Source organism: Nicotiana attenuata, chromosome 11, assembly GCF_001879085.1.
Source record: "Nicotiana attenuata strain UT chromosome 11, NIATTr2, whole genome shotgun sequence".
NCBI classification, from domain to species: domain Eukaryota; kingdom Viridiplantae; phylum Streptophyta; class Magnoliopsida; order Solanales; family Solanaceae; genus Nicotiana; species Nicotiana attenuata.
In genome coordinates this window covers 4472411-4498205 of record NC_031999.1, presented here as the reverse complement: position 1 = coordinate 4498205, position 25795 = coordinate 4472411, and the positions used below count along the sequence as shown (strand labels likewise).

The 25795-nt window shown below is 41.9% G+C and overlaps 1 protein-coding gene across 1 annotated transcript; it reads left to right on the top strand.

The window, feature by feature from the left end:
• LOC109234661 lies at positions 226-1116 on the top strand. The gene has a single exon (XM_019400730.1). The coding sequence runs from the start codon at positions 226-228 to the stop codon at positions 1114-1116; it is 891 nt and encodes a 296-aa protein (XP_019256275.1).

Genomic DNA, 25795 nt, shown 5'->3' with positions numbered 1-25795 from the left:
GGGTCTAGTTCTTCGGGCAACGAATTTGGGAGAATTGAGGTTATGTTTGAACAAATGATGAAGAAGAACCAAGACTCCGATGCGCAATTGGCTTCACACAACACTTCCATCCGTAACTTGGAGGTGCAACTTTGTCAAATTTCACAATCCTTAAATACTCGCCCAAAGGGTGCTCTACCAAGTGACACGGTAGTAAACTCTAAGGGTGGGCACAACAACCATGTGATGGTGGTGACCACGCGAAGTGGACGAGGCAGTGATGTGCATGCCTCAAGAGAGAATCATGTCATGATGGATGAAGATGAGTTGCGTGATGATGATATGCCTACGGTGGTTGAGGATGTAGTGGAACCAAGTGTGAGAAATGATGTGCGAATTGACATTCATGAGGTTGAGGAGGAGACACAAGAGAACGTGAACCCGTCTAGGGAACATGTGATAGATATGCCCGAGCCGGAGGTGCCCAAAGCCAAGGCACCCTTGCCTAGGCCTCCTCCGCCCTACCCTCAACGTTTGGCCAAGCAAAAGGGTGATAACCAATTTAAGAAATTCATTGAGATGATGAAGAGTTTGACTATCAATGTGCCTTTGGTGGAGGCACTCGAGCAAATGCCGAGGTATGCGAAATTCATGAAGGATTTGGTTACAAAGAAGAGATCAATGGAGTGTGAGACAATCAAGACGACCCATCAAGTGAGCACAATTGTACACTCCATGGCTCCTAAATTTGAGGACCCCGGTGCATTCACTATCCCATGCACTATTGGAAGCGCCGACTTTGCAAAAGCCCTTTGTGACTTGGGGGCGAGTATTAACTTAATGCCATATTCGGTTTCCAAAACTTTAGGAATCGGGCAACCTCGCCCGACTTCAATGATGCTCCAAATGGCGGATAGGTCAATGAAGCGGCCTTTGGGTATAATCGATGATGTCCTTGTTCATGTTGATAAGTTCATCTTGCCGGCCGACTTCGTGATACTATATTGTGAGGTGGACTTTGAAGTCCCAATTATCCTTGGAAGACCTTTCCTAGCAACGGGGAAGGCTTTCGTTGATGTCGAGGCGGGAGAGTTGACTTTCCGAGTTGGTGATGAAAAGGTGGTGTTCCATGTGTGAAAGTCTATGAGGCAACCAAATAGCACCGAGGTGTGCTCGTTTGTTGACATTGTCACGGCGGTGATAGTGGATGACACAAGCGCAATGATCAATGTTGAAGATCCACTTGAAGCGGTGCTTTTGAACATGGAGGCTAATGATGATGCCGGGAGAATTGAATGTGTAAATGCTTTGCATGGTATGGGCTCATACTCTTATGAGCCTAGGAAGTTATCATTGGACCTTGAGAATCGTAAAACTCCCCCAACAAAGCCATCTATTGAGGAGCCGCCGGTGTTGGAGTTGAAATCACTTCCTCCTCACCTCAGGTTTGAATACTTGGGTCCTAATTTCACTTTGCCTGTTATTTTTTCGTCTTGCTTAACTAACTTGCAGGTTGACGCCACTTTGGCGGTGCTACAAAAGCGCAATCGGGCGATTGGATGGACGTTGGCGGATATTCGGGGTATAAGCCCCGCTTTTTGCATGCATAAGATCATTTTAGAGGAAGATGCAAGGCCGTCTCTTGAACACCAAAGAAGACTAAATGAAGCTATGCAAGAGGTGGTCAAGAAAGAGGTTATCAAGTGGTTGGACGCCGGTGTAGTCTACCCAATATCGGATAGTTCATGGACCTCCCCGGTCCAATGTGTGCCAAAGAAGGGGGTATGACGGTCGTCACTAATGCCAATAATGAATTGATTCCTACCCGTACGGTCACGGGTTGGAGGGTGTGCATGGATTATAGAAAGCTCAACAAGGTCACTAGAAAAGATCATTTCCCTCTGCCATTCTTGGACCAAATGCTTGATCGTTTAGCGGGCTGGGCTTATTATTGTTTCCTTGATGGCTACTCGGGGTACAATCAAATTCTCATTGCCTCGGAGGATCAGGAAAAGACAACCTTTACATGTCCGTATGGCATTTTCGCTTTCTCAAGAATGCCATTTGGACTTTGTAATGCTCCGGCGACCTTTCAAAGATGTATGATGGCAATCTTCACCGACATGGTGGAGGATATTCTGGAGGTCTTCATGGACGATTTTAGTATGGTGGGGGACTCATTTGAAGAATGCCTAGTGAACTTGGACAAGGTGTTGAAAAGATGTGAGGAAACCAATCTTGTACTAAACTTGGAGAAATGTCACTTCATGGTGCAAGAGGGTATTGTATTGGGGCACAAAATCTCAAGGCATGGTATTGAAGTCGATAAGGCGAAAATAGAGGTCATCTCAAGGCTCCCTCCCCCTACTTCTGTCAAAGGGGTGAGGAGTTTTTTGGGTCACGCCGGGTTTTACCGGCGATTCATTAAGGATTTTTCAAAAGTTGTGAACCCGCTTTGTAAACTGTTGGAAAAGGATGTGAAGTTCGTCTTTGATGAGAGGTGTATGGAGTCCTTTGAATTGTTGAAACATAACTTGACCACAACTCTCATTATCACCGCACCAAACTGGGAATTGCCTTTTGAACTTATGTGTGACGCGAGTGATGTCGCGGTAGGTGCAGTGCTTGGCCAAAGAATCAACAAAATGTTCCATCCGGTGTACTACTCAAGCAAGACGATGAATGAAGCTCAAAGAAACTATACGGTCACCGAGAAGGAGTTGCTAGCTATTGTGTTCGCCATGGAAAAGTTCCGACCATACCTTATGGGGGCCAAGGTAATTATCCATACCGATCATGCCGCCCTTAGGTATTTGATGAGCAAGAAAGATTCAAAGGCGAGGTTGATGAGATGGGTGCTACTTCTTCAGGAATTTGATCTAGAAATTGTGGATCGAAAAGGAAGTGAAAATCAAGTGGCGGACCACTTGTCCCGCTTGGAGGAAGAGGGGAGGCCTTCCGACGGCCTTGAGATAAATGATGCTTTCCCGGATGAACAACTCCTTGCGGTGTCTATGCATGATATGTCATGGTTTGCCGATGTGGCCAATTATCTTGTGACCGGTATAGTCCCGTATGAGTCTCTTCTAACCAAAGGAAGAAGCTCAAGCGGGATAGTTTGGATTACTATTGGGATGAGCCCTACTTGTTTAAAATTTGCACCGATGGTGTGATTCGCCGATGTGTCCCGGAAGAAGAACAATTGAACATATTGGAGGCTTGCCACTCTTCTCCTTATGGTGGTCATCATGGGGGAGTGAGGACGGCGTCAAAGGTTTTAAGTTGCGGCTTCTATTGGCCGACTTTGTTTCAAGATGCAAGCAATTTGGTGAAGAAATGTGATGCATGCCAAAGAGCTGGCGGGATTTCAAAAAGGGATGAGATGCCTCTCCATACAATTCTCGAGGTAGATATTTTTGATGTTTGGAGCATTGATTTCATGGGCCCGTTTGTAAGCTCTTGTGGGAACACGTATATTCTCGTGGCGGTGGATTATGTGTCAAAGTGGGTTGAAGCCGTGGCTCTTCCCAACTATGAAGCCCGGAGTGTCATGGCATTTTTGAAAAGGAATATCTTCACTAGGTTTGGAACCCCTCGTGCTATCATTAGTGATGGGGGGTCCCATTTTTGCAACAAGGCCTTTGACTCTTTGCTCGCTAAATATGGAGTTAACCACAAGGTGACTACCCCCTACCATCCACAAGCAAGCGGCCAAGTGGAGGTTTCAAATTGGGAAATTAAGAGTATTTTGTCCAAAACAGTGAATGCAAATAGGACTGATTGGTTAAAGAAGTTGGATGACGCTCTTTGGGCTTATCGGACGGCTTACAAGACTCCGATTGGTATGTCTCCATATCGGTTGGTGTTTGGTAAGGCTTGTCATCTCCCGGTGGAACTAGAACATAAGGCCATATGGGCATTGAAAAAATTGAACTTGGAATGGGATGTTGCGGCCAACCTCCGAGTGGAGCAATTGAATGAACTTGATGAATTTAGATTCCATGCTTACTCCAGCTCGTCCTTGTATAAGGACAAGATGAAGTACCTCCACGATAAGTATGCTCGGGGTAAAGAATTCAAGGTGGGCGACATGGTTCTTCTTTTCAATTTCCGGTTAAGGTTATTTCCGGGGAAGCTCAAATCTAAATGGAGTGGTCCCTTTGAAGTGGTATTTGTAACTCCCTTTGGTGCTCTTGATCTTAAAAACAAGAATGGTGAAGTGTTCAGGGTAAATGGGCATCGTGTCAAACACTATTTGGGAAAGATTGATTACAGCCATGTGGTGGCACTTATTCATTTGAAGTGATATGATGGTAGCATGCGTCGTGCCGCGACGTTAAATCAGGCGCTTCTTGGGAGGCAACCCATGTCTTTTTCTTTCTTTTTGTTTTCTATTGTAGATTAGGATTTTTAAACTCATGGTTTGTGAGATGTTGCAGGGATAATGTTGAACTAGTGCAGGACAAAAGTAAAAAAATACCAGGTCTCTGAAGTTTGCCTACGCGGCCGCGCACCAAAACAGTGCGGTTCGTGTAGGCTGGTGCAATGGGGAGCTGGGTCTCTGAAGTTAGCTGCGCGGTCCGCGTGACGTTTTTATGCGGTCCGTGGCCATTTCTGCGCGGCCGCGCTGATCATGGTTAAGAAACGAGGCAGAAAAGAACAACAACAACCCAGGAGGGGTGGTTCCTCCCGAGGGGGAAAAGGGAAGCGGATTGTTAAACTCACTCCCCAGGCTCGGGAGAATATCAAAAAGACCCGTAAGATAATACGGGAAGCTGATAGAGCTGCCTCCCACTCTTCGGGGAATGAGTATGCACCATCAAGGAGCATCACTTCAGAGTCCGCTCCAATTCACATGTCTCTCCCGCTCCAATTTCATGACTCCCCATCACCTTCACCCACCTCCAAAAGACCAGTAAATGTAGTTTCGGACTTGTCTGATGAGTCCGTAGCTAAAAGTGCAGAACAATACTCCACCTCCCCCACAGCTTCATTATCCAGGGAGAGCGGGGGATATGGTGAGGGGGGTGAGCCCCAAGTTGGTGGTGTTGATAGAAGAAAACCGGAAGCCTGGGCTGATAGATTCGTAAGTAAAATAGCCTTCTACAGATTTAGAGAGTGGTGGCCCAAAAGAAAATTGATTCCGGAGAGGCAATTTATTGACTTTGATCTTGTTCCTCTCAACCCACATGTGCAAGCACAATTCCGTACTAGAGAGGGTTGGGGTTTCTTCAAGGAACGTTGTATAGTAGCCAATGAACATATGGTGAAAATTTTTTACTGTAGTGTTCATCATGTGGTGAAGGACTCAAAAGCGACAAAAGTGCGGGATAAAGTGGTGATGTTTGATGGGAAGTCACTGAATGAATTTTTGGGGTTCAACGAAGAGGACGAAACCCAATACTTAGAAAAACTGGCAATGAAAGAAGAGGTTCGTCCTTGGTTGGCCCAGCACTTGGCAGCCCCGGACATTGTCCCAGTCTGGTTGAAAGCAGGGGAGAAGATTCTGAGAAACACGTTCAGTTTTGAAGCCAAGGGTTGGTTGACTTTCGTGTGTAGTAGGCTTGATCCCACCACCCATGATCACACAGTTCCTATTGCTCGTGCTGTTCTAGTGGCATCTATTATGGCCGGGTTTCCTCTCAATGAGGGCAACATTATGTCAAGGGTGATTTCTACGGTCGGACAGGAGACCAACACAAACTATCCCTTCCCGAACACTCTTTCCCTGTACTTTAGAGAATTGGAGGTGAAGAAAAAGCGGTTTGATGTCAAGGTAGATCCAGTAGCCCCCTACTCATGGTACAGTCAGTTGGGTCCCGACAACCCAAAGAGGTCCAAAAAGAATCAGACATCCACTTCCACCGCACCTGGCCAGTCTGAGGAGCCAGCGGTTATTGAGCATTGCACTGAGCCTTCCACCATCCCTGCTACCGGTGAGACATTGCCCCCGAGTCCTTCTTCTTTTGCTGGTACATCTACTTCAGCGGACCCGGTTGTCCGTTCATCGAAGACTCACCGGTTCAATGCCCACCAGCTCGCTCAGTCTTTAGCTAGTTTGAACAACTGGATGTCAGCTGCGACATCCAAGTTGTCCAACTTGGCCACTGTCGTTCAGGCACAGTCAGCTCCTGCCACGGTTGAGATTCCTCCTTCCATTGAGGAAACACTGAAGAAGATCCTGGCCAACCAGGAAAAGATGATGGCAATGCAGGATGCCTTGACTAAGGCAGTTGGGGCACACAACACAACATTGGTTAAACTGGCTCGGGAGCACAAGAAGTTGAGGAAGCAAAAGGCTTCAAAGGAGTCAGTGACGAAGTTGAGGGAGGATGTGGATAAGCTCTTGGCGGATCAGATGCCACTTGACTTACTATTTGGGGACCCAGCTGTAGATCCAGCAGCAGTTCAGCCACAGCAGGAGGAGGCTCCCAGGCAGCCGAGGAAGAAGAGGAAACTCCCTAGCACTGAGGGAGTTGTGATAGAGGTGGCACAGGTTCAGGAGGGTACCTCCAGTGCTCCACCAGTGGTTCAGCCAGTCCTTGATCCAACCCATGTCCCAGCAGCAGAGCAGCAGGCCGGGGACCAGTCTGAGGTTCCCGCCAGTACAGAGGACCAGGGGCCCACTGATCAGCACATGGCGACAGATTAGGCTTGAGGGGCCACTCTATATCCTTTCTTGTCATTTATGCTTATTTTGGTAGTTGGCATTGGGGACAATGCCAACTTTTATTCGTGGGGGTGCGCCCTACTATTTTGATTGACATTTGGGATGACTGTATATATTCTCTTTACTTTTAGCATATTTGTAGTTGATAGATGGTTTGTATATAACTTTTCATTTTAGATGTTTTTCAACTTTATGTATATATTCATTACCCCCAGTTGTATATTCTACTTCCCTTTTGTACATATTCATTCGGTTTTTCATTTTGACTTTCTTGGTTTTCTATTTTCATTAAAATTTTTCGTTTGCGTTGCAAAGTTAGGCTCGCAGCCTTTGTGTTTTATTTTGGCATTTGCAATAAGCCCTTGGTTTTCTTAATTCCAGGGTTCTTTCCAAGGGTAGAGTGTTGTGCTAACCGAGGTGGCTCGTCCCAATGATAGATGGCGTGACAACCTTCTTAAGGGTTTGAGTCCGTTTTTGATTTTTCTTTTTTGATTTTCAAGTTTTGTAGTTAAGGGTATCTCAGGCAAAGCTTCACTTGGGCCTAACACACTTGACTTTGATCCCATGGTCAAAGACATGATGTTATGTTTAGGATGGTGAAAGTCGTGGCCTTGAGACTCTTGTGTTGACCAAACAATCATCATGTGGTCATTTTGGGCCATTGTGCGCTTGAATCGTAACTAAGGTCGTTGTGGGCCCTCGACTCTGTCTTTAGCAATCCTTGAGTGTGTGTGGTGAGAATTTGAATTGTGAGCCTAAGTACCGAGCCGATGGTCTAGAACTTGCCCTGAATGTTGGTTGAGGCGAAATCATAGGTGAAACTTGACTTGAGAAGTGATTATAGGCCCTCCTTGATCCAAACTGCAAAATTTGAACAATTTCCATGACCTACCAATGAAATGATACCTAGTTCACCCCTTTTGAGCCTTAAACCTTCTTCTTTCATGAACCAAAGCTACAAGCCTATACCCGTTCTCAATGAGACCCTCTCTTGGTACCCAAATCTTCCCTTGAGTAATGGCAAATGTCTAAGTTTGGGGGGGGGGGGGAGAGAGAGACAAGAAAGGCATCAATGTGGTAAAAAAAAAGGCACAAAAGCAAAAGAAAAGGAAGGCAATGAAAAAGAGAAAAAGACAAAGAAAAAAAGAAAGACAAAAGTGAATAAGAACCAAAAAGGGAATTCAAGGACAACAAAAAGTGAAAAAGGTGTGAAAAAGGTAGACAAAAGGAGAAAGGTCTGAATTGCAAAAGAAAGAGTGACAATGTGTCTCTCTAACCCCTTGAAACAAGTGAAATACTCAAATGAGTCAAGAAAGTATGCCAAAATGAATCAAAAGAAGTGCTTAAGGGAAGATTGAACCTAATTGAACAAAAACATGTCCTACCTTTACCCAAAAGCCTTCACAATGACTCCTCGAAAGCCTATATGATTTTGAGTTGAGGGAAGCCTACATTAGTGGATACTTACATAAGGGGCAAGCATATGGTACTTAGAGCCGGACTTATGGCCTTTTCTTTGAGAGAGATGAGTGAGAATCCATCCACCTCGGTTTGTGTGTCAATACTCTAAAAGGTGAGGTTCACTTAGGGAAAGTTGAGGCTGTGCGAGTTTGGGTTCCACAATGACCAAAGTAATTGAGAAAGGTTCTTTGATGAATATGTGTCAACTCTTGATGCTCTTGTGTCACACTTGATCCACAAGTTTTCAAAGCTTAAATGTGTTAATGATGCATTCGCATTGAGGGCAATTGTTAGTCCCAATTGATTCTTGATGAGGTTACTTTAGGATAGGCAAGAATTACTTGGTTGTTTTCCTATGAGGGGTAGGTCTTATTTTATTTGCTTGAGGACAAACAAAGGTTTAAGTTTGGGGGAGTTGATAACTATGATTTTAACACGTTTTATACCCATTCTTGCCTAAGCTTTGTGCGTGAATTGCCATAAATTAGTCCCAAAATGCTTACAAGTTGCGCTTGATTGCAGGTTTGAGCGACAAGATGACAAATGTCAAAGATCGGCTCGAAACGGAGTGAAATCTGCCAAGTGTGAAAGTCAAGTGAAGTGGGGAACAAAGAGACCCAGCGCGGACCGCACTGCTTTGCCACGCGGCAGCGCTGGAAGTTCAGAGATTGGGCATTTCAGTTGTGACATGCGCGGTCCGCGCACATCCTGACGCGGTCCGCGCCTGAGGAGGTTCAGAGACCAGAGAATGCAAAGGCAAACCCACGCGGCCGCACACCAAAACAGTGCGGTCCGCGTGGATGATGTTCAAAGACTCGATATTTTTTCCAAGTTCTCCACGCGGCCGCGCCCCATTTATGCGCGGTCCGCGCTATTCAGCCAGCGCGGCCGCGCCCCATTTATGCGCGGTCCGCACTATTCAGCCAGCGCGACCGCGCTACCTTTTTGCGCGGTCCGCGCCCCCAGCTTCAAAAGAGATAATTGAAGACCAAGACCCCTACGCGGCCGCGCTGCATTTCTGCGCGGTCCGCGCCAGCCCCGCAGGGGTATTTTTGTCCAGTTTTTCTAGCCTAGTATAAATAGAACATTTTACCATTTTTACGTTAAGTTGTGTATTAGATATTGAGCTGCGCTCGTGAGACCCAAGTTTTAGCCTATTTTGGGCAATTTCATCTTGTTTTATCGTGGATTCTTGTAGATTAACATTGTAGTTAATTAATATGTCAATTTTATCTACTATTTCTTCAATTTCTGTTTCTATTATGTCTAGCTAAACCCATTAGCTAGGGTTGTGGCTCAACCCTAGTGTGGGTAATTGATGGGTGTTACTTATTAATGATACATTGATATTGGGTGTTTGTTATTTGGGTTAATTTTATGGTTTAATTAAGGTTTGGTGGTTGCAAACATTGATTCTCGCTTAGTGGGTCTTGACCCTTCTTGAGAAAGAGAGTCTATGACCCCAAAATTAACCCAACAAGGAATTGGGATGGACCCATGAGAAATGGTAGTCCCAATTAACGGGTTAAACCTCGAGAGAGTAATCACCCTACTTGAACTCTAGTTGCTTGGTCTAATTGTCCTACCCAATTGGTCTCAAGAGAGTCAATTGGGCAAAATCGCTCTCTCTACCGAGAGGTGTGAGAGCGGGTACAATTGTGCAACGGTTATAACATTGATCCCAAATATGTCAATCTATTGTTGGAAGCTTTTACCCATTAGTTAACCACCTAGGTATTGCCGTAACCCTAGTGCTATTCTCTGTATTAATCACACTTTAGAATATAACTCTTAGCATAATTTAGCCTTAGCTTGTAGTTAACAATACAAGTTATTTAACAACAAAAACCCAAAAATGTTTGAAGTTCAATTAGAAGCAAACACGCATTCCTAGTCTAAGCAAATACACAACTCCCTTTCTAGCTCCCTGTGAAAATTGACCCCGATACCACTATTGGGTAAAAGTATTAGCGCCCACTCCTCCTACCATAGTGTAAGGTTGAGTCCGCCGCGATCAGCGGCTAATGTGGCTCGCCGAGTTGAGATGGTTCTGTCACAGGGAGGAGGTCACGGGTCAGACAAGAGACCCCGTCATTCCGGCAGATTCAGTGGTGCCTCGTCAGGAGGTAGGATTCTTATGGTAGAGGCCATCCTCCTAGGCCCTTTCAATCAGCTCTACAGGTTTCCCATGGTACTTCAAGTTGTCGGGGTTCTCAGACGTACCATTCTGATCAGCAGCCTTACAGTGCACCATCAGCACCTATCAGTGCACCGCCACTTCAGAGCTTCCAGGGCCGTCCTCCATGGGCTTGTTTTACTTGTGGCGACACGAGGCACATTGCTAATTATTGCCCTCGAGCACCAGGTAGTTCTCAGCATCTGGGTTCTCGTGCCATAGTACCGGTACCAGCTGTTTCACAGTCCGCCCAGCCAGCTAGAGGTGGAGGTAAAGGTGCTAGAGGTGGAGGTAGAGGTTATAGAGGTGGAGCTCAGGCCGCCAGAGATGGAGGTCAGCCAGCAGCAAGCCGTCCCCGAGATATTGTTCAGGGTGGTAGGGCCCAGCCCCGATGTCATGCTCTTCCATCCAGGCTAGAGGCTGAATCTTCAGATGCAGTTATTACAGGTACTATTCTGGTTTGTGATAGAGAGGCTTCAGTGCTATTTGATCCAGGGTTAACATATTCGTATGTGTCTTCTTATTTTGCAGTGTACCTGGTTCAGCCTAGTAATCCACTGAGTATTCTTGTTCATGTGTCTACACCGGTGGGTGATTCTATTGTGGTCGATCGAGTCCATTATGACTGTATTGTGGTGAGTGGGGGTCTTGAGACCCGTGTTGATCTGTTGATTTTAGATATGGTCGACTTTGATGTTATTTTGGAAATGGATTGGTTATCACCCTATCACGCTATCTTGGATTTTCATGCCAAGACTGTGACCTTAGCTTTACCAGATATGCCCCGTTTAGAGTGGAGAGGGACTTCTGATCAGTTTACCTGCAGTGTTATTTCGTACGTGAAAGCTCGGCGTATGGTTGAGAAGGGGTGTTTGGCTTATTTGGCCTATGTTCGTGATTCCAGTGCCGAGGTTCCCACTATTGATTCTGTGCCCGTGGTTCGCAAGTTTCCTGAGGTTTTTCCTTCAGACCTGTCGGGTATGCCACCCGACAGGGATATTAATTTCTGCATTGATTTGGCTCCGGGCACCCAGCCCATTTTTATTCTGCCATATCGCATGGACCCTCCAGAGTTGAAAGAGTTAAAGGAGCAGTTGCAAGACTTGCTTGAGAAGAGTTTCATTAGACCTAGTGTTTCGCCGTGGGGTGCACCGGTGTTGTTTGCAAAGAAGAAGGATGGTTCGATGAGAATGTGCATTGATTACCGGCCATTGAACAAGGTTACAATCAAGAATAAGTATCCATTGCTGAGGATTGATGATTTATTTGATCAGCCTCAGGTTGCCAAGATGTTTTCAAAGATAGACTTGAGATCTGGCTACCATTAGTTGAAGATTAGGGCATCTGATGTTCCAAAAACAGCTTTTCGCACTCGGTACGGACATTATGAGTTCTTGGTCATGTCTTTTGGGTTGATAAATGCCCCAGCATCTTTTATGGACCTGATGAACCGAGTGTTCAGGCCTTATTTAGACTTGTTCGCGATAGTCTTCATTGATGACATATTGATATACTCCTGCAGCCAGGAGGAACATGAGCAGCATCTCAGAGTGGTTCTTCAGACTCTGAAGGATAGTCAGTTATATGCTAAGTTTTCAAAGTGTGAGTTCTGGTTGAGTTCAAATGCATTTCTGGGTCATATTGTATCCGCAGAGGGTATTTAGGTTGATCCGAAGAAGATTGAGGCAGTCAAGAACTGGCCTAGACCCACATAAGCTATAGAGATTCGGAGTTTCTTGGGGTTGGCAGGCTACTATCGATTGTTCGTGGAGGGATTTTCATCTATCGCAGCCCCAATGACAAGATTGACCCAGAAGGGTGCCTAGTTCAGTTGGTTGGACGAGTGTGAGGCGAGCTTTCAGAGGCTCAAGACAGCTTTGACTACGTCACCGGTATTGGTTTTGCCCACAGGTTCAGGACTTTATATATTTTATTGTGATGCTTCCCGTATTGGGCTTGGTGCAGTGTTGATGCAGGATGGAAAAGTCATTGCCTATGCTTCGAGGCAGTTGAAGATTCATGAAAAGAACTATCCAGTTCATGATTTGGAGTTGGCAGCTATTGTTCACGCCTTGAAGATTTGGAGGCACTATTTATATGGCGTAGCATGTGAGGTGTTCACCGATCACAAGAGTCTTCAGTACTTGTTTAAGCAAAAGGAGTTGAATTTGAGGCAGAGAAGGTGGTTGGAGTTGTTGAAGGATTGTGACATCACTATTTTATATCACCCCGGGAAGGTCAATATGGTGGCCAATGCCTTGAGTAGGAAGTCAGCTAGTATGGGTAGTCTTGCTTTTATTCCGGTCAATCAGATGCCGCTTGCCTTGGATGTTCAGGCTTTGGCCAATCGATTTATGAGGCTGGATATTTCTGAGCCTAGTCAAGTGCTAGCTTGCACAGTCTATCATTCTTCATTATTGGAGCGTATCCGTAATCGGCAGTTTGACGATCCTCATTTGTGTGTCCTTAGAGACACGGTGTAGCGAGGAGGTGCCAAGCAGGTTACATTAGATGCTGATGGAGTTTTGAGATTGCAAGGGCGAATTTGTGTACCAAATGTGGATGGGCTTCGAGAGTTGATTCTAGAGGAGGCCCACAGTTCCCGGTATTCTATTCATCCAGGCGCCGCGAAGATGTATCAAGATTTGCGGTAGCATTATTGGTGGCGTAAAATGAAAAAGGATATTGTGGCGTATGTAGCACGGTGTTTGAACTGTCAACAGGTTAAATACGAGCATCAGAGACCTAGTGGTTTATTTCAGAGAATTTAGCTTCCCGAGTGGAAGTGGCAGCGGATCACTATGGACTTTGTTACTGGACTTCCATTGACTCGGAAGAAGTTCGATGCAGTTTGGGTCATTGTTGATAGGCTGACCAAGTCTGCGCATTTTATTCCTGTGGTAATCACCTATTCATCCGAGAGGTTAGCTGAGATTTATATCCGGGAGATTGTTCGCCTGCATGGTGTACCGGTATCTATCATCTCGGACCGAGGTACGCAGTTTACCTCGCGTTTCTGGAAAGCAGTTCAGCGGGAATTAGGCACCCAGGTACAGTTGAGCACAGCATTTCATCCTCAGACGGATGGACAATCGGAACGTACTATTCAGATATTGGAGGATATGCTCCGAGCTCGTGTTATTGACTTTGGAGGTTCGTAGGATCAGTTCTTGCCTTTAGCGGAGTTTGCCTACAACAACAACTACCAGTCGAGCATCCAGATGGCTTCTTATGAGGCATTATATGGTAGGCGGTGTCGATCTCCGGTTGGATGGTTTGAGCAGGGAGAGGCTCGGTTGTTGGGTACCGATTTGGTTCAGGAGGCCTTGGATAAGGTCAAAATTATTCAGGAAAGGCTTCGTTTAGCTCAGTCCAGGCAAAAGAGCTATGCAGATCGTAAGGTTCGAGATGTAGCTTTCATGGTTGGTGAGCGAGTGTTACTCCGAGCATCGCCTATGAAGGGCGTGATGAGATTTGGGAAGAAGGGCAAGCTTAGCCCTAGGATCATTGGTCCATTTGAGATTCTTGATCGGGTGAGAAATGTGGCTTATAGACTTGCATTGCCGCCTATCTTATCACCCGTGGATCCAGTTTTTTCAGGTATCTATGCTCTGGAAATATCACGACGAATCACCCCACGTGTTGGATTTCAGCACTGTCCAGTTGGACAAGGACTTGTCTTACGAGGAGGAGACGGGGACTATTTCAGGCCGGCAAGTTCGTCACTTGAGATCCAAGAGTTTTCCCTCTGTTCGTGTTCAGTGGAGAGGTCAGCCTCCTGAGGCTTCGACGTGGGAGTCCGAGTCTGATATGCAGAGCAGTTATCCTTATCTATTCCCCGACTTAGGTACTTCCTTCATCTGTCCGTTCGAGGATGAACAATTGTTTTAGAGGTGGAGAATGTGACGGCCCAAAGGGTCATCACTGTTTTCTTATCCATTCCGAGCTTCTGAGGCCTTGAAAACCTCATTTATAGTCGCCTCGATTTGCGTGCGCAGTCCGTACGCATAGCTGGAAGCTCAAATATGAAATTTTGTGAAAATTTGATAAGTTTTGATATTAAAATGAATAAGTTTGACTTTGGTCAACATTTTCGGTAAACGGGCCTGGACCCGTGATTTGACGATCCCGGAAGGTCCGTAGGAAAATATGGGACTTGGGCGTATGCCTGGAATCGAATTCCGTGGTCCCAGGCCCGGGAAAAGAATTTTTGAGTAAAATAGTTTTCTGAAAATATTTAAGGAAAATGAATATGAAATTTGATTAAAAAGTGATGGTATCGGGTCCATATTTTGGTTCCGGCGCCCGGTACAGGTCTTATATGTGGTTTAAGTGCTTTCTGTAAAGTTTGGTTGAAAACGGACGTCGTTTGACGTGTTTCGGACTTAAAACGGAAGATTTGAAGTTTTATGAAATTTGAAAGAAATCATGGATTTTAAGGCTTAATTCATTGTTTGTGATCTTATTTTAGCGATTTTATCGCACGGTTAAGTTTGTAGGATATTTTTAAGTTATTGTACGTGTTTGGTTTGGAGTCCCGAGGGCTCGGGTGAGTTTCGAATAAGCGTCGGAGTGTTTTGGGCTTAGGAAAAATTGCAGAAAAAAGCTGTTGTCTGTGCCTAGTGATTTCTTCTATGCGATCGCATAGGAAAGGCTGCGATCGCATAGAGGAAGCGTCAGGAGTTCCCAAATCCTTCTATGCGATCGCATGACACCGTCCGCGATCGCAAAGCACAGAAACTCCACTCTACGCGATCGCAACCTTGCTTCTGCGATCGCAATGGGTAAAGTCCCAGCCTTCGCATTTCTTCTACGCGATCGCGTGGTATTGTCCGCGATCGCAATTCACAGCCATTTCACCCTATGCGATCGCAATCAAATGTCTGCGATCGCAGTGCTCAACACATTTTACCCTTCGCGATCGCAACCCATTGTCCGTGATCGCATAGAGCAATTTTTCGCCCAGTCTCAATTACTCTATGCGATCGCATGCCTTTCTCCGCGATCGTGTAGGCCAATTTCGCCCAGTTATTTTAAAGACCCAAAACAGAATGCAAACGGGATTTTTACCCCATTTCACAAACCCTCTCCTCTTCAAAGCTCTTGGCGATTCTTGGAGCATTTCTTTACCAAAACTTCTTAGGTAAGTGTTGTTTATCTCGTTTTCATCATTTTCCATCAATATCATTTGAATTCCTAGGCTAAACATGTGAAAATAGGTAGAAAATTTGAGAATTGGGTATAGTTAGGGTTTTCAAATATTTCGTGAATTAGACCTCGTTTTGGGGTCGAACTTGAAAGCAAATTATATATTCGGGCTCGTGGGGTGAATGGGTGAATTTATTTTGGTTCGAACCTCGGGTTTTGACCAAGCGGGCCAGGGGTCGATTTTTATAATTTTGGGAAGAATGTTTAGGAAAATATATTTGGGCATTTTGATTGGATTGTGTAGTATTATTGATGATATTAAATCAATTGTGTATAGATACGATTGGATTGGAATCAAACTTGAAAGAAAAAGCGTTGCTTAAGGATTGAATTGGCTATAGAACTTCGAGGTAAGTGTTTGATCTACCTTAGCTTGAGGGAATATGAGTTGAGTCTTATTTGCTACTTGCTAATTGTAGAGTACGATGTATAGGCATGGTGACAAGTATCTATACATTGGTGTCTAGTATGACCGTGAGTCTTTATATTGCAAATATATGGATTTTGCTATATCTTCCATGTCTAAATGATGATTTATTTACATTGTGAAAATTATGTGAAGAAAATTGTGATGTTTAATATTTGAGAAGCGTTGGCTCGAATTATAAATGAACTGCCGAGTAAGAATGAAAGAAAGAGAAAGAACCATTGAATTATTCCCTCGCCAAAAATATTTATGGAATTGTTGATATATTCCTTGCTGGAAATTTTATCATATTATTGAGTCCTTGTTGGACCCCCTATTAATATTTTTCCAGTTTATTCCCTTGCCCCTTAACTGTGATTGTTGCTTGGGTGAGGAAGAAAGTAAAAGTACGAAGAGTGAGGCCGTGCATTGTTTGAAATATTAAAATGGGAGCGAGTAGTACGCCTACAACAAATGATATATTGAAATAGGGAGCGAGTGGTACGCCTACCACAAATGATATGTTGAAGTGGGAGTGAGTGGTACGCCTACCAAGAGTGATATTGAAATGGGAGCGAGTGGTACGCCTACCACGAGTGATATGAAATGGGAGCGGGTGGTACGCCTACCACGAGATATGAGAAATGAGATTGGGTTGCACGCCTGCAACAAGATGAGCTGAATATGAAAGTTGTTTTTATTTCTTATTTTCGTGTTAGAAACTAAACTGTAATTATTTTTCCATTATTCCTGATATCCTGTTTATATCTGCTACCCGTGAAGCATGTTCCCTTCTCACATTGACTGGTTGTTTCCTGTATTTTCTTGTTGTATGTACCTATATGTATTTTGAACTGCACAGGATTAATTGGGTGTCTGGTCCTAGCCTCGTCACTACTTCGTCGGGGTAGGCCAGACACTTACCAGCACATGTGGTCGGTTGTGCTGATACTACACTCTGTACTCTTTTGCACAGATACAGGTTTCGGACAGCAGCAGCAACAGTAGCGTGAGTGTTAGCATTTCGACCAACGAGACACAGAGGTAGCCTTGCAGGCGTCCGCAGGCCCGACGTCTCCTCTATCCTTATTTCCATTCTGTTATCTCATGTATTCGAGACAAAACAGTTATTATATTTCTTTCAAACGGTTGTGTTTAGTATTCTTAGTAGTTCGTGAGTAATGTGACGCCAGTTCTTGGGTAGAGGTTTATGTTGAATTTCCGTATCTCATCAGTTTAATTAACTTAAGTCTTCCGCTAATTTAATTTATTCCGCTGTATTTATATTATTATTGTTAAATTGTTAAAAGAAGAATCTTGATAACGAAAAAGGTAAATAAGAGTTGGCTTGCCTAGCTCCTATTAGTAGGCGCCATCACGACTCCCGAGGGTGGGAAATCCAGGTCGTGACACACTTCCTATTAAAAGCGACTCTATACTCAAGACTCACATATCAAGACCACTGATTAAGGAGGAAAGGAGCACGTATGTTCCACAACAATCCTTGATAATCTTTCTTTTTAGTCTTGAATGCTTGGACAACTTTAGCCCGTAGAGAATTCTTGAAGATTTTTACTTCTTCTAGTTATGATTTGTACATGATGCTATCAAAATGAATGTGTAACCTTTTATATAGGTGCGAAATAGACTTTGGGGTAATCATATCATGTCATATTATATTAAGAATGGCTCCTTCCTGCAAAGTTAGATTACTATTTTGCCTCTATTGTAAATTATTTTTAAGTAAAATATAATAAAATATTAAATATTTAATATAATAAATATGAAATAGTAGTATCATAATTACATGACCTAATTAATAAAGATGAAAAATGTATCAATGGAAGGATAGCATATAAGTTTGTAAAAGAGAGCTTGGGTAACGTACCCATTTAAAATATTTTGTCAATTAATTAATTTGTTTGAAAGCTAAAAGACTTTAACCCCTAATTCATATGATTATAGTTAATATACTAATCCCAATACTAAAATACTAAAAGTAGGAAAAATATTAAATCAGTTCAAAAGTACAATTAGGTTTGAGGCCATTCTTATTCTCCTTCAGTTACTCCCATCAACGAGCTCCTTTAGTTTCTCCCAAGACATTGATAGCTGCTTCTTTAAGTTTTTTCCTAATAAAGTGACTGAAATCATTATTAAATTAATGTTCTAATTTTTTACCTCCACGTTCTCCTTCAAGAACACCCTAAAATTGGTGTTTTGATTTTTTTTCCCAAACAATGATGGCTGATTTCTTCAGTTTCTTTTCCCTAATAAAGTCACTCATATCATTCCTTTAATTTACTTATTATTTGCAATAATTTCATTCTTTATATTTTTTTCTTTCATCTTCAATGATAACTCCTGGTACATGCCTTTCCAGATTCTTCCTAGCACTCAATATAAGTGCACAATAAGATGTCTTTGTCCCATCAACCTTGTATTCTTTCTGGTACAGTTTTTTATAGGTTGTTTGGTTGCCGCACCACAAAATTGGTAATAATTCTACACTCTTTTCATTACCTGTAAACTTTATTAAGATATTCATAAATGTTGCCAGCTGACGTTATTTTTCAATTAAACCTCAAGAATCTGTAGCTTCTTTGAACATTACTCTTGAAATTATATATTGCATTTGGTGCTTCATCTTCTAAAGGATATATATTCGATAGATAAAAAAAATATCTCTACATTACAACAATATATTGTGTTTGCCTCTATTCTCCTAACTACTACAGAATAACTTACAATGGCAAACGAAGAAGAGCTAGGAAAGTTGTGCATACCTATTAACAAGTTGAAGAAATATGCTACAGAATGGGTGATTAAAGTTTTAGTCATTCGACGAGGTTTAATATAGGAATACAAAAATGGGAACGGCGAAGGTGTACGTTGGCAATTAATATTAGTTGATGAAGAGGTAATTTTATTTTAATAGTTTTTATATTCAATTCTCAATACACTGCCTCCTTTGGTGAATTTATTGCTTGTTCGTATTTACACAGAGACCAAATATATAAACTACTCTTTTCAACAACGATGTTCAACTATGAAAGAATTTTTTCGACTAAAATCAAAGCTATTACATTATAAATGGAAATATAAGTGGCACAAAACCAAACTTCTTATCTGTGCACAAGGACCTCGAAATAGTGTTTAATAGCACCACAGAAGTAACACAGTTCAACACTGAATTTAAGTATCAACAATTCTCCAATGGTTTTATTTCTTTGGACGAGTCAGAATAATTCACTAATGAGATTTTATTTGGTAAATACCTACATATATTTATTGAGTATTTTCCAGCTGCAATTATTCCGTATATAATAATTCATTTTTTATAGATGTGGTTTGCATTGTAATAAAAGTGAAAGCACTAAATGGAGAAGGATGAAGCAGAAGGCGAGAAGTAATAGTTACGAATGAGAGGTAAGTTACCACCAGTTACTCGCCACTCATGATTTAAACTTTAGTACATGCAAAAGTGGAATGTAATTTTTAGGAAATTCAATTTTAAATATGTTGGCATGATAGGAAAACTTTGACTATATGGGGAGACTTAGTTGAAATTGAGGGGAAATTGTTAGAGAGCATTGAAAATTTCAAGCCAGTAGTATCCTTGTGTGACATTAAAAGCTCTACTTTCCCAGATTCGTTGATAGTATTCAGTTCGTGATCAAGCAATAATAATTAAATGCAAGATTGAATAAATAAAACCAATATGGTAAAATAATAAAAACAATTCAAAATTTGAACTACAACGTTCATGTATTACTTCAAACCTCTAGAACTAATAAACTATAAAGTTAAAGGAAGAGAAGAGAAGAAAAACTAGTTAGAAGACTCATCCAAGTGTGGTTTGTGTTTTCCCTCCAAAGTGGCGTGTTCTCCTCCTAAAATATGTTCGATCCCCTCCAAGTTAGGTTTAGAACCCCTTTTATATGAGTTGGGACCGTGTAGAACTGAAATAACCTCGTCCCCCACAAAATAGGAGAAGTTCCGCCTCAAGCGTCCAGATCAGCTCCTAGCGCTAGCCTATTTTCTTGCGGCCAACTTCCTCATAAACATTTTTGCGTTCTTCTTTGTCTCGTCTTTCACTTGGAAAAACCCAAAGGGTGTCCCCACCTTTGTCTCCTTATTTATTTTCCTTTTTTTCTTTCGTATTTTATTTAATTTTGCTCTAAATCTGTTCATCTTCACACCGCTATATTCCTACACGGTTATAATATAATATTAAATATAAAGTAATATAATTAATACTCAAAGATAATTAAAATTCCTAAAATATAAGGCAACAATGATTTAATATATATATTTTTAGCAGAACATCACCTTGACGTTAAAAATTCACCATCGGATTTCAATCCAGACGTTAAAACTCTTTTAACGATAGCAACTAATCTGGTCGTTACAGCACCTTTAAACGACATGTGACGACTGTCACGACCCCAGTTCGTCCTCCGTGGACATGTCGTGACGGCACCTAGTCCCTACGACTAGGTAAGCCTAACAATGCGGAAACAATATAACTTGCGAAAATAAATAATTAAAAATTGAACAACTAGAAGAAAACTATATATAAATGCCGCTCGACATATACAACTCAACATCACGGAAACCTACAATATCATCCCAAAACCCGAAAACTCAAGGGAACACAAGCTAACAGAAATTTAGTACAATGCTCTAACTCCGTAATGTCAAAAGCAACAGTAAGAAGGAAGCTAACTACTAAAAGATAGAATAAGATAGAGACTCCTTGGTCTACGGACGCGGCAGATGTACCTCGAAATCTCTGCTAGATCTCTCCGCCTTGAGGGTGATACACCTAGGTAGAGGTACCTGGATCTGCACATGAAAAGCATGTGCAAAAGGGGCATGAGTACACACAAGAGTACTCAAGAAGTGCCAAGCCTAACTTCGGTCGGATAGTGACGAGGAAGGTTAGGGCCCTACTGAGGTTAAACATAATAATAAATTGCAGCAGTATGAATAAACAATATAAATGGGTATGGCTATGAAATAAGACAGGTTATACAAGGCAACAAATAATACACAAAAGATAAGGTAACACGTAGTAAAACAACTCAATACCAGTAACAACAACGAGGATCTCCCAGGATATCATCCTGTAGTCCATTTCATCAAATGTCCAAAGGATCTCCTGGGATACCGTCCCGTAGTCCAACTATCAATGCGTAGGGATCTACCAGAATCTGATCTGTAGTCCCAAAGTAAATGTGCAAGGGGATCTACCGGGAATCTAACCCGTAATCCCAAAGTAAACAAACAAGGGGGGGGGGGGGGGGGGGGAGCTACAGGAATCCCTCATCCGTAGTCCCAATGTAAATACGCAGCCATAACAAGAAGATATTCAGAAATGGAGTGCAAAAATACAAGGCAACAGGTAGTTCTAGCCTAACATGCTTCACGTAATACAATCAAAGCAACTTAAGCAAATAGGCAATTTAGGTCAACTAAGCATGCTTTTCTAAACTAACATAGGCTATATTTGCAAGTGTAATAAAGCAGGTAAGAAAGAAACTCAGTCTAAATATTTAAGGTAAAGCCGGATTTTTAACAATTAGCCCAAGTACGCGCTCGTCACCTCACGTACAAGGCATTCAATTACCAAATATCATATCCTAAGGGGAAGGTGTTGATACCCAATTTTTTCCTAAGTATTTTTATATACCCAAAATACTTTCAAAGTAACATATATGTGCATATATGAGCACACCCAAGAGTTTTGGTACTTTACCAAATTTTTTTAATGATTTTTAAACCAATTTATTGCCTATTTTTATACCATAAAGTCCAATAATTATTCCCAAAGTTATCATTTTGGTGGACAACCTATTTTTATTCTCATATTTATACCAAAATATGGCTAACATGATTTTTGCATATCTTTTACAAATTTATTTAGTATTTTTTAAACTAAATTACATATAATTGCAATATTAGCCCCTTTTAAGATTTAATTGTAATTATATTTATAGAATTGACTCCAGTATTTTTAATTTGATAATTATGTATTATTAATCATTTTAGCACGTTTGATTTACTTCCAAAAATCATTTTGCTATTTTTTATAAATTAAACAAGGAAAAAGTGGCTATTTAAAAGTTTGCCCTTTTTGCACTTCAATTTTTTACCGGAATTGGGCCCTAATCTCAGCCCCAAATTGAACCAAATTCCCTAACCCAATTTCTTAATCCACCCGACCCAACACCCAATTAACCAAACAGACCCGTGTCCCTTTTAATCTGAGCCGTTGATCATTTTGATCAACGGCCCAGGCTCCCCCTTACCATTTTAATTCTAAATGACCCCCAAACCCTCCCCATTCTCTCAAACACCGCCACCTCTAATCCCTCATCTCTCTCAAATGCTCTCACCCACCTGAAACCCTAATAGCTGCCTACCCCCACTTCGACCCCAAATCACCAGAATCCATGGCCAATCTAACCATAGACGACCTCTACTCACCACCTACTGTTCCCACACGCCTGCTCACTGAAGATTCGAGGCTAGACCTCAAGGGTCTTCATCCAGACCCTGTTCGATTCGAGTTCTTTGGCCTATCTCCGACCTTGCTCCGGCCAGCCATGGCTGTTCAATCTTGGACTTGACATCTCCTGCTTAGATCGTGATTTTCCAAGCCTTTCTCGCTATTTTGGGTTTCTTCTGAAACCCTAAAACTTCGAGGTTCTTCTGATTCTTTTAGATCCATTGTAGATCTATGTTCTCTTTGAGCTTCTGAGCACTTTTCCGAGATTTTCTTCAAAACCCTGTTTTCAAAACCTTTATCGTTTTCGATTTAGGGTTTTCGTTAAATTATTTTAAAGCCTTTCCTGATTTCTTAACGTGTTCTATCATGTGGTTCACCTACCGTGTTTATTATGTTGTGCTTTTACTGTGTTTTGTGTGTTTCCCCTTTTACTGTGTCTCTATGTCTTTTTAGAATTAGCACGTCAAGAATCTTAGTTTCTTTTGAGGTTTCTGAATGCTTTCATGACAATGTTTGCTTGATTACTTGTCTTTCGCCTCTACACTCGATTGATGGCAAAAGCCCTAAATTTGGGGTTCAGTCGAGTCCTGAGGTTATTCCCTACGTGATCTATTTGTTTATCATCTCTAAATGTATTTGACTTCAAAGCCCTAATTCTTTGGACCTGTTCGAGCTTCTGAAAACTGCTTCGTCTGTTTGAAGTTGCTCGACTAGATTTAAAGTCTTTCTTGTTTAACTGGTGTTCCTTATGAGATTTTGGTTTTCTTGCAATCTTTGGAATAAACTATACTCCCCAGAAGGGTCGTTTGCTTCACTCCTTAGCATGCTTTTGATTCTTTATTTGACTATCACGCTTTTTCTTTGCCATGATTTAACCTCACATGCATGATGTTGTGCACTCTTTATATACGCTGGTTGTCCCTCTAAAATAACTTTCAATCTTAGACTAATTTCAGGCTTCCTTGTGTAAGGTTGATTGATTCTTTCCTTGACTGATTTGAGAACTTTCTTTAGCCTTTCGACTCCCCTATTTCTGGCTGGGGTCATTGTTGATTTTTGAATCCTTGGTTCCCTGATTTACTATGTGTTAATTGATATACCGTGTTCTTGCCTTATTTAAGCTGACCGTGTGTTTTAAAGATTCTTTCCTTAATTAAAACCCCTATGTATTTACCCCTTATTTGTATGCTATGCACAATATGCTTACTTGATCTCCTTCCTTAAATAACTCTTGCCCTTTACTGTTCAAATTTGAATTCCTCAATTAAAGGGATTTTCTGCTACTGATTGATTCTAATTGATGCATGGTTATTTTCTTACCTTGTTCCCTGCCTGATTTCAAACTATAAATAATCTCCTCCCTTCTCTTTGAACACCACGAACACAGAACGCAATCTGAGTTCACAAGTCACTCTCACTTAAAAACTCTCTCTCTTTTACTTGTGCTGCTGTGGACTTTGTTTACTCTACTTTCTCCTGCACTCTTTTGCTTCTCTATTGGTATGTCTCGGTTAGTTTACATGCTTCTACCATATTGTGTTTTATTTCTGCTCACTTCTGTCCAAATTCTTTTAGTTGACATTTGTTGCTAGCATATTGTAACATGTTCCCCCTTTCCTTTGTAATTCAGTATTTAAATAATGTATGCATCCTGTCAGTTGCTTGTCATGAATTTGATACTTTATGAATCCCAAACCCTCATACCCCTTTATATGCGAGTTATGGTTCAGGGCAAGACAACACTCTAATATTGTTGTCCATAATTCTGGATTGGATTCTTTGAATCCCAAACTCAATCAGTTTCCCTTCCCTTTCCCCCTTTATGTGTTTTTGTGCTTTAGACTTGGGTCGGCAGTGTCCTAATCGCTGTCCAGGCCCTGACCTGACCTTCAAGGGTCTGCTCTTAATGTATTTGACCAAGCAGGTGATCAGGGGTGTGCCAGCCTACTTTGTGGCTAGGTATGACCACCACCTGTCATGGCTCCCCAATCCCCCTTTCACTTTGCACTTACTCTTAGCTATTAAGTTCTGCCCCTCTCTTGCAAGCCATGCTTTGGGACCCCCTGAGCTCCCTCTGAACTTGGATGCCTGAGAGCTGGCTCTTCCACACTGCACTGTTTCTATTCTAATGGTATCTTGGGTGTAAGCAATGCCGAGAATCCCTGAGATTCCTTGGAACTTTGAAACACCCTGGATAAAGAGAAGGCTTTGGAAATCTGGATCCCGGAAGTGGCTCAATCGCATATTATTAGACATTAAGGTTGAATTAGGCTACTCGAATCTAGCTGTTAGCTTATGATGTATACTTTTTATATTTCTGGCTTGTAATAACTTGTTTAAACTCGGGGAGTATAGTAAAGGGATGCGGGAGGGGTCTTTACTTTCTTGCATCAAAAGGGTAGAAATCATGATCTTAGGACTTTATTATTTAACCATCTAGAGATCCTGCCTATAGGACCGTTTTAATCACATAGAAAGCATGTCTATAGGACTTAGCACTCACTTTCTGCAATTATGCATATAGATCTCCTGCCTATAGGAGTTAATTTTCTGCAAATTTATAGATATCATGCCTATAGGATGTGCATACGCATGACATTAGGCAAACTTTAGGATTAATTAAACAAGCATCCGTCCACAAGTTTATTAACAAGTTCTATAATCAATAACTTGTAGATATCATGTCCATAGGAGCTTCTTTTTTTTTTAAATCAAACTCGCTTAGCCTGTTTAACAACAGTAGCAATCGATTAGCCGTTTCTTATACGCCTAAGTCAGTACATGTTTTCCAAAACGTAGTCTCTAATAAAACTCGTTTCAAATCAGTGTATACTTTTCCCTTTAAGTCTATTTCATTAACTGGCATATCTTTTCTGAAACTCCTTCTTTCTAATATTCTGCCTAAACGTGTTTTCCAACTCAATTCCTGTCTTTCGAACTCGTCGTTTTAAATCAGTTTCGCAACTCACTCTTTTCTTTAGATAACTCTGTCCCTTCTAGAATTTTCAAAACTTTTTTTTTGTGTTTAACCATAATTAGGCAGTTTGTTTTCCCTTTTTGAACTAGTTTCTAAACGTCTACAGCATACCCTTTTTCTTCAAAAACTCTTCTACATAATCATCTTCTAAAATCAGTATTTTCTTAAATCAACTCGCGATTAATTCAGTGCCTTAATCTCTGACAACTGTATCCGAGTTGCCTAATGCAGACTTTCTGTCCAAATATATGTGTTGAACCAGTTCGCTCACTTCTTAATTTTAATCTAAGACCAAATCAGTATTTGTCAAGGCATGCTAAACTATATGATTATTTGATTTCTGGGGTTTATTTGAGCCCTATTTGCTTGTTTATTCTTCCCTTTATTTGATACTTGTTTTGAAT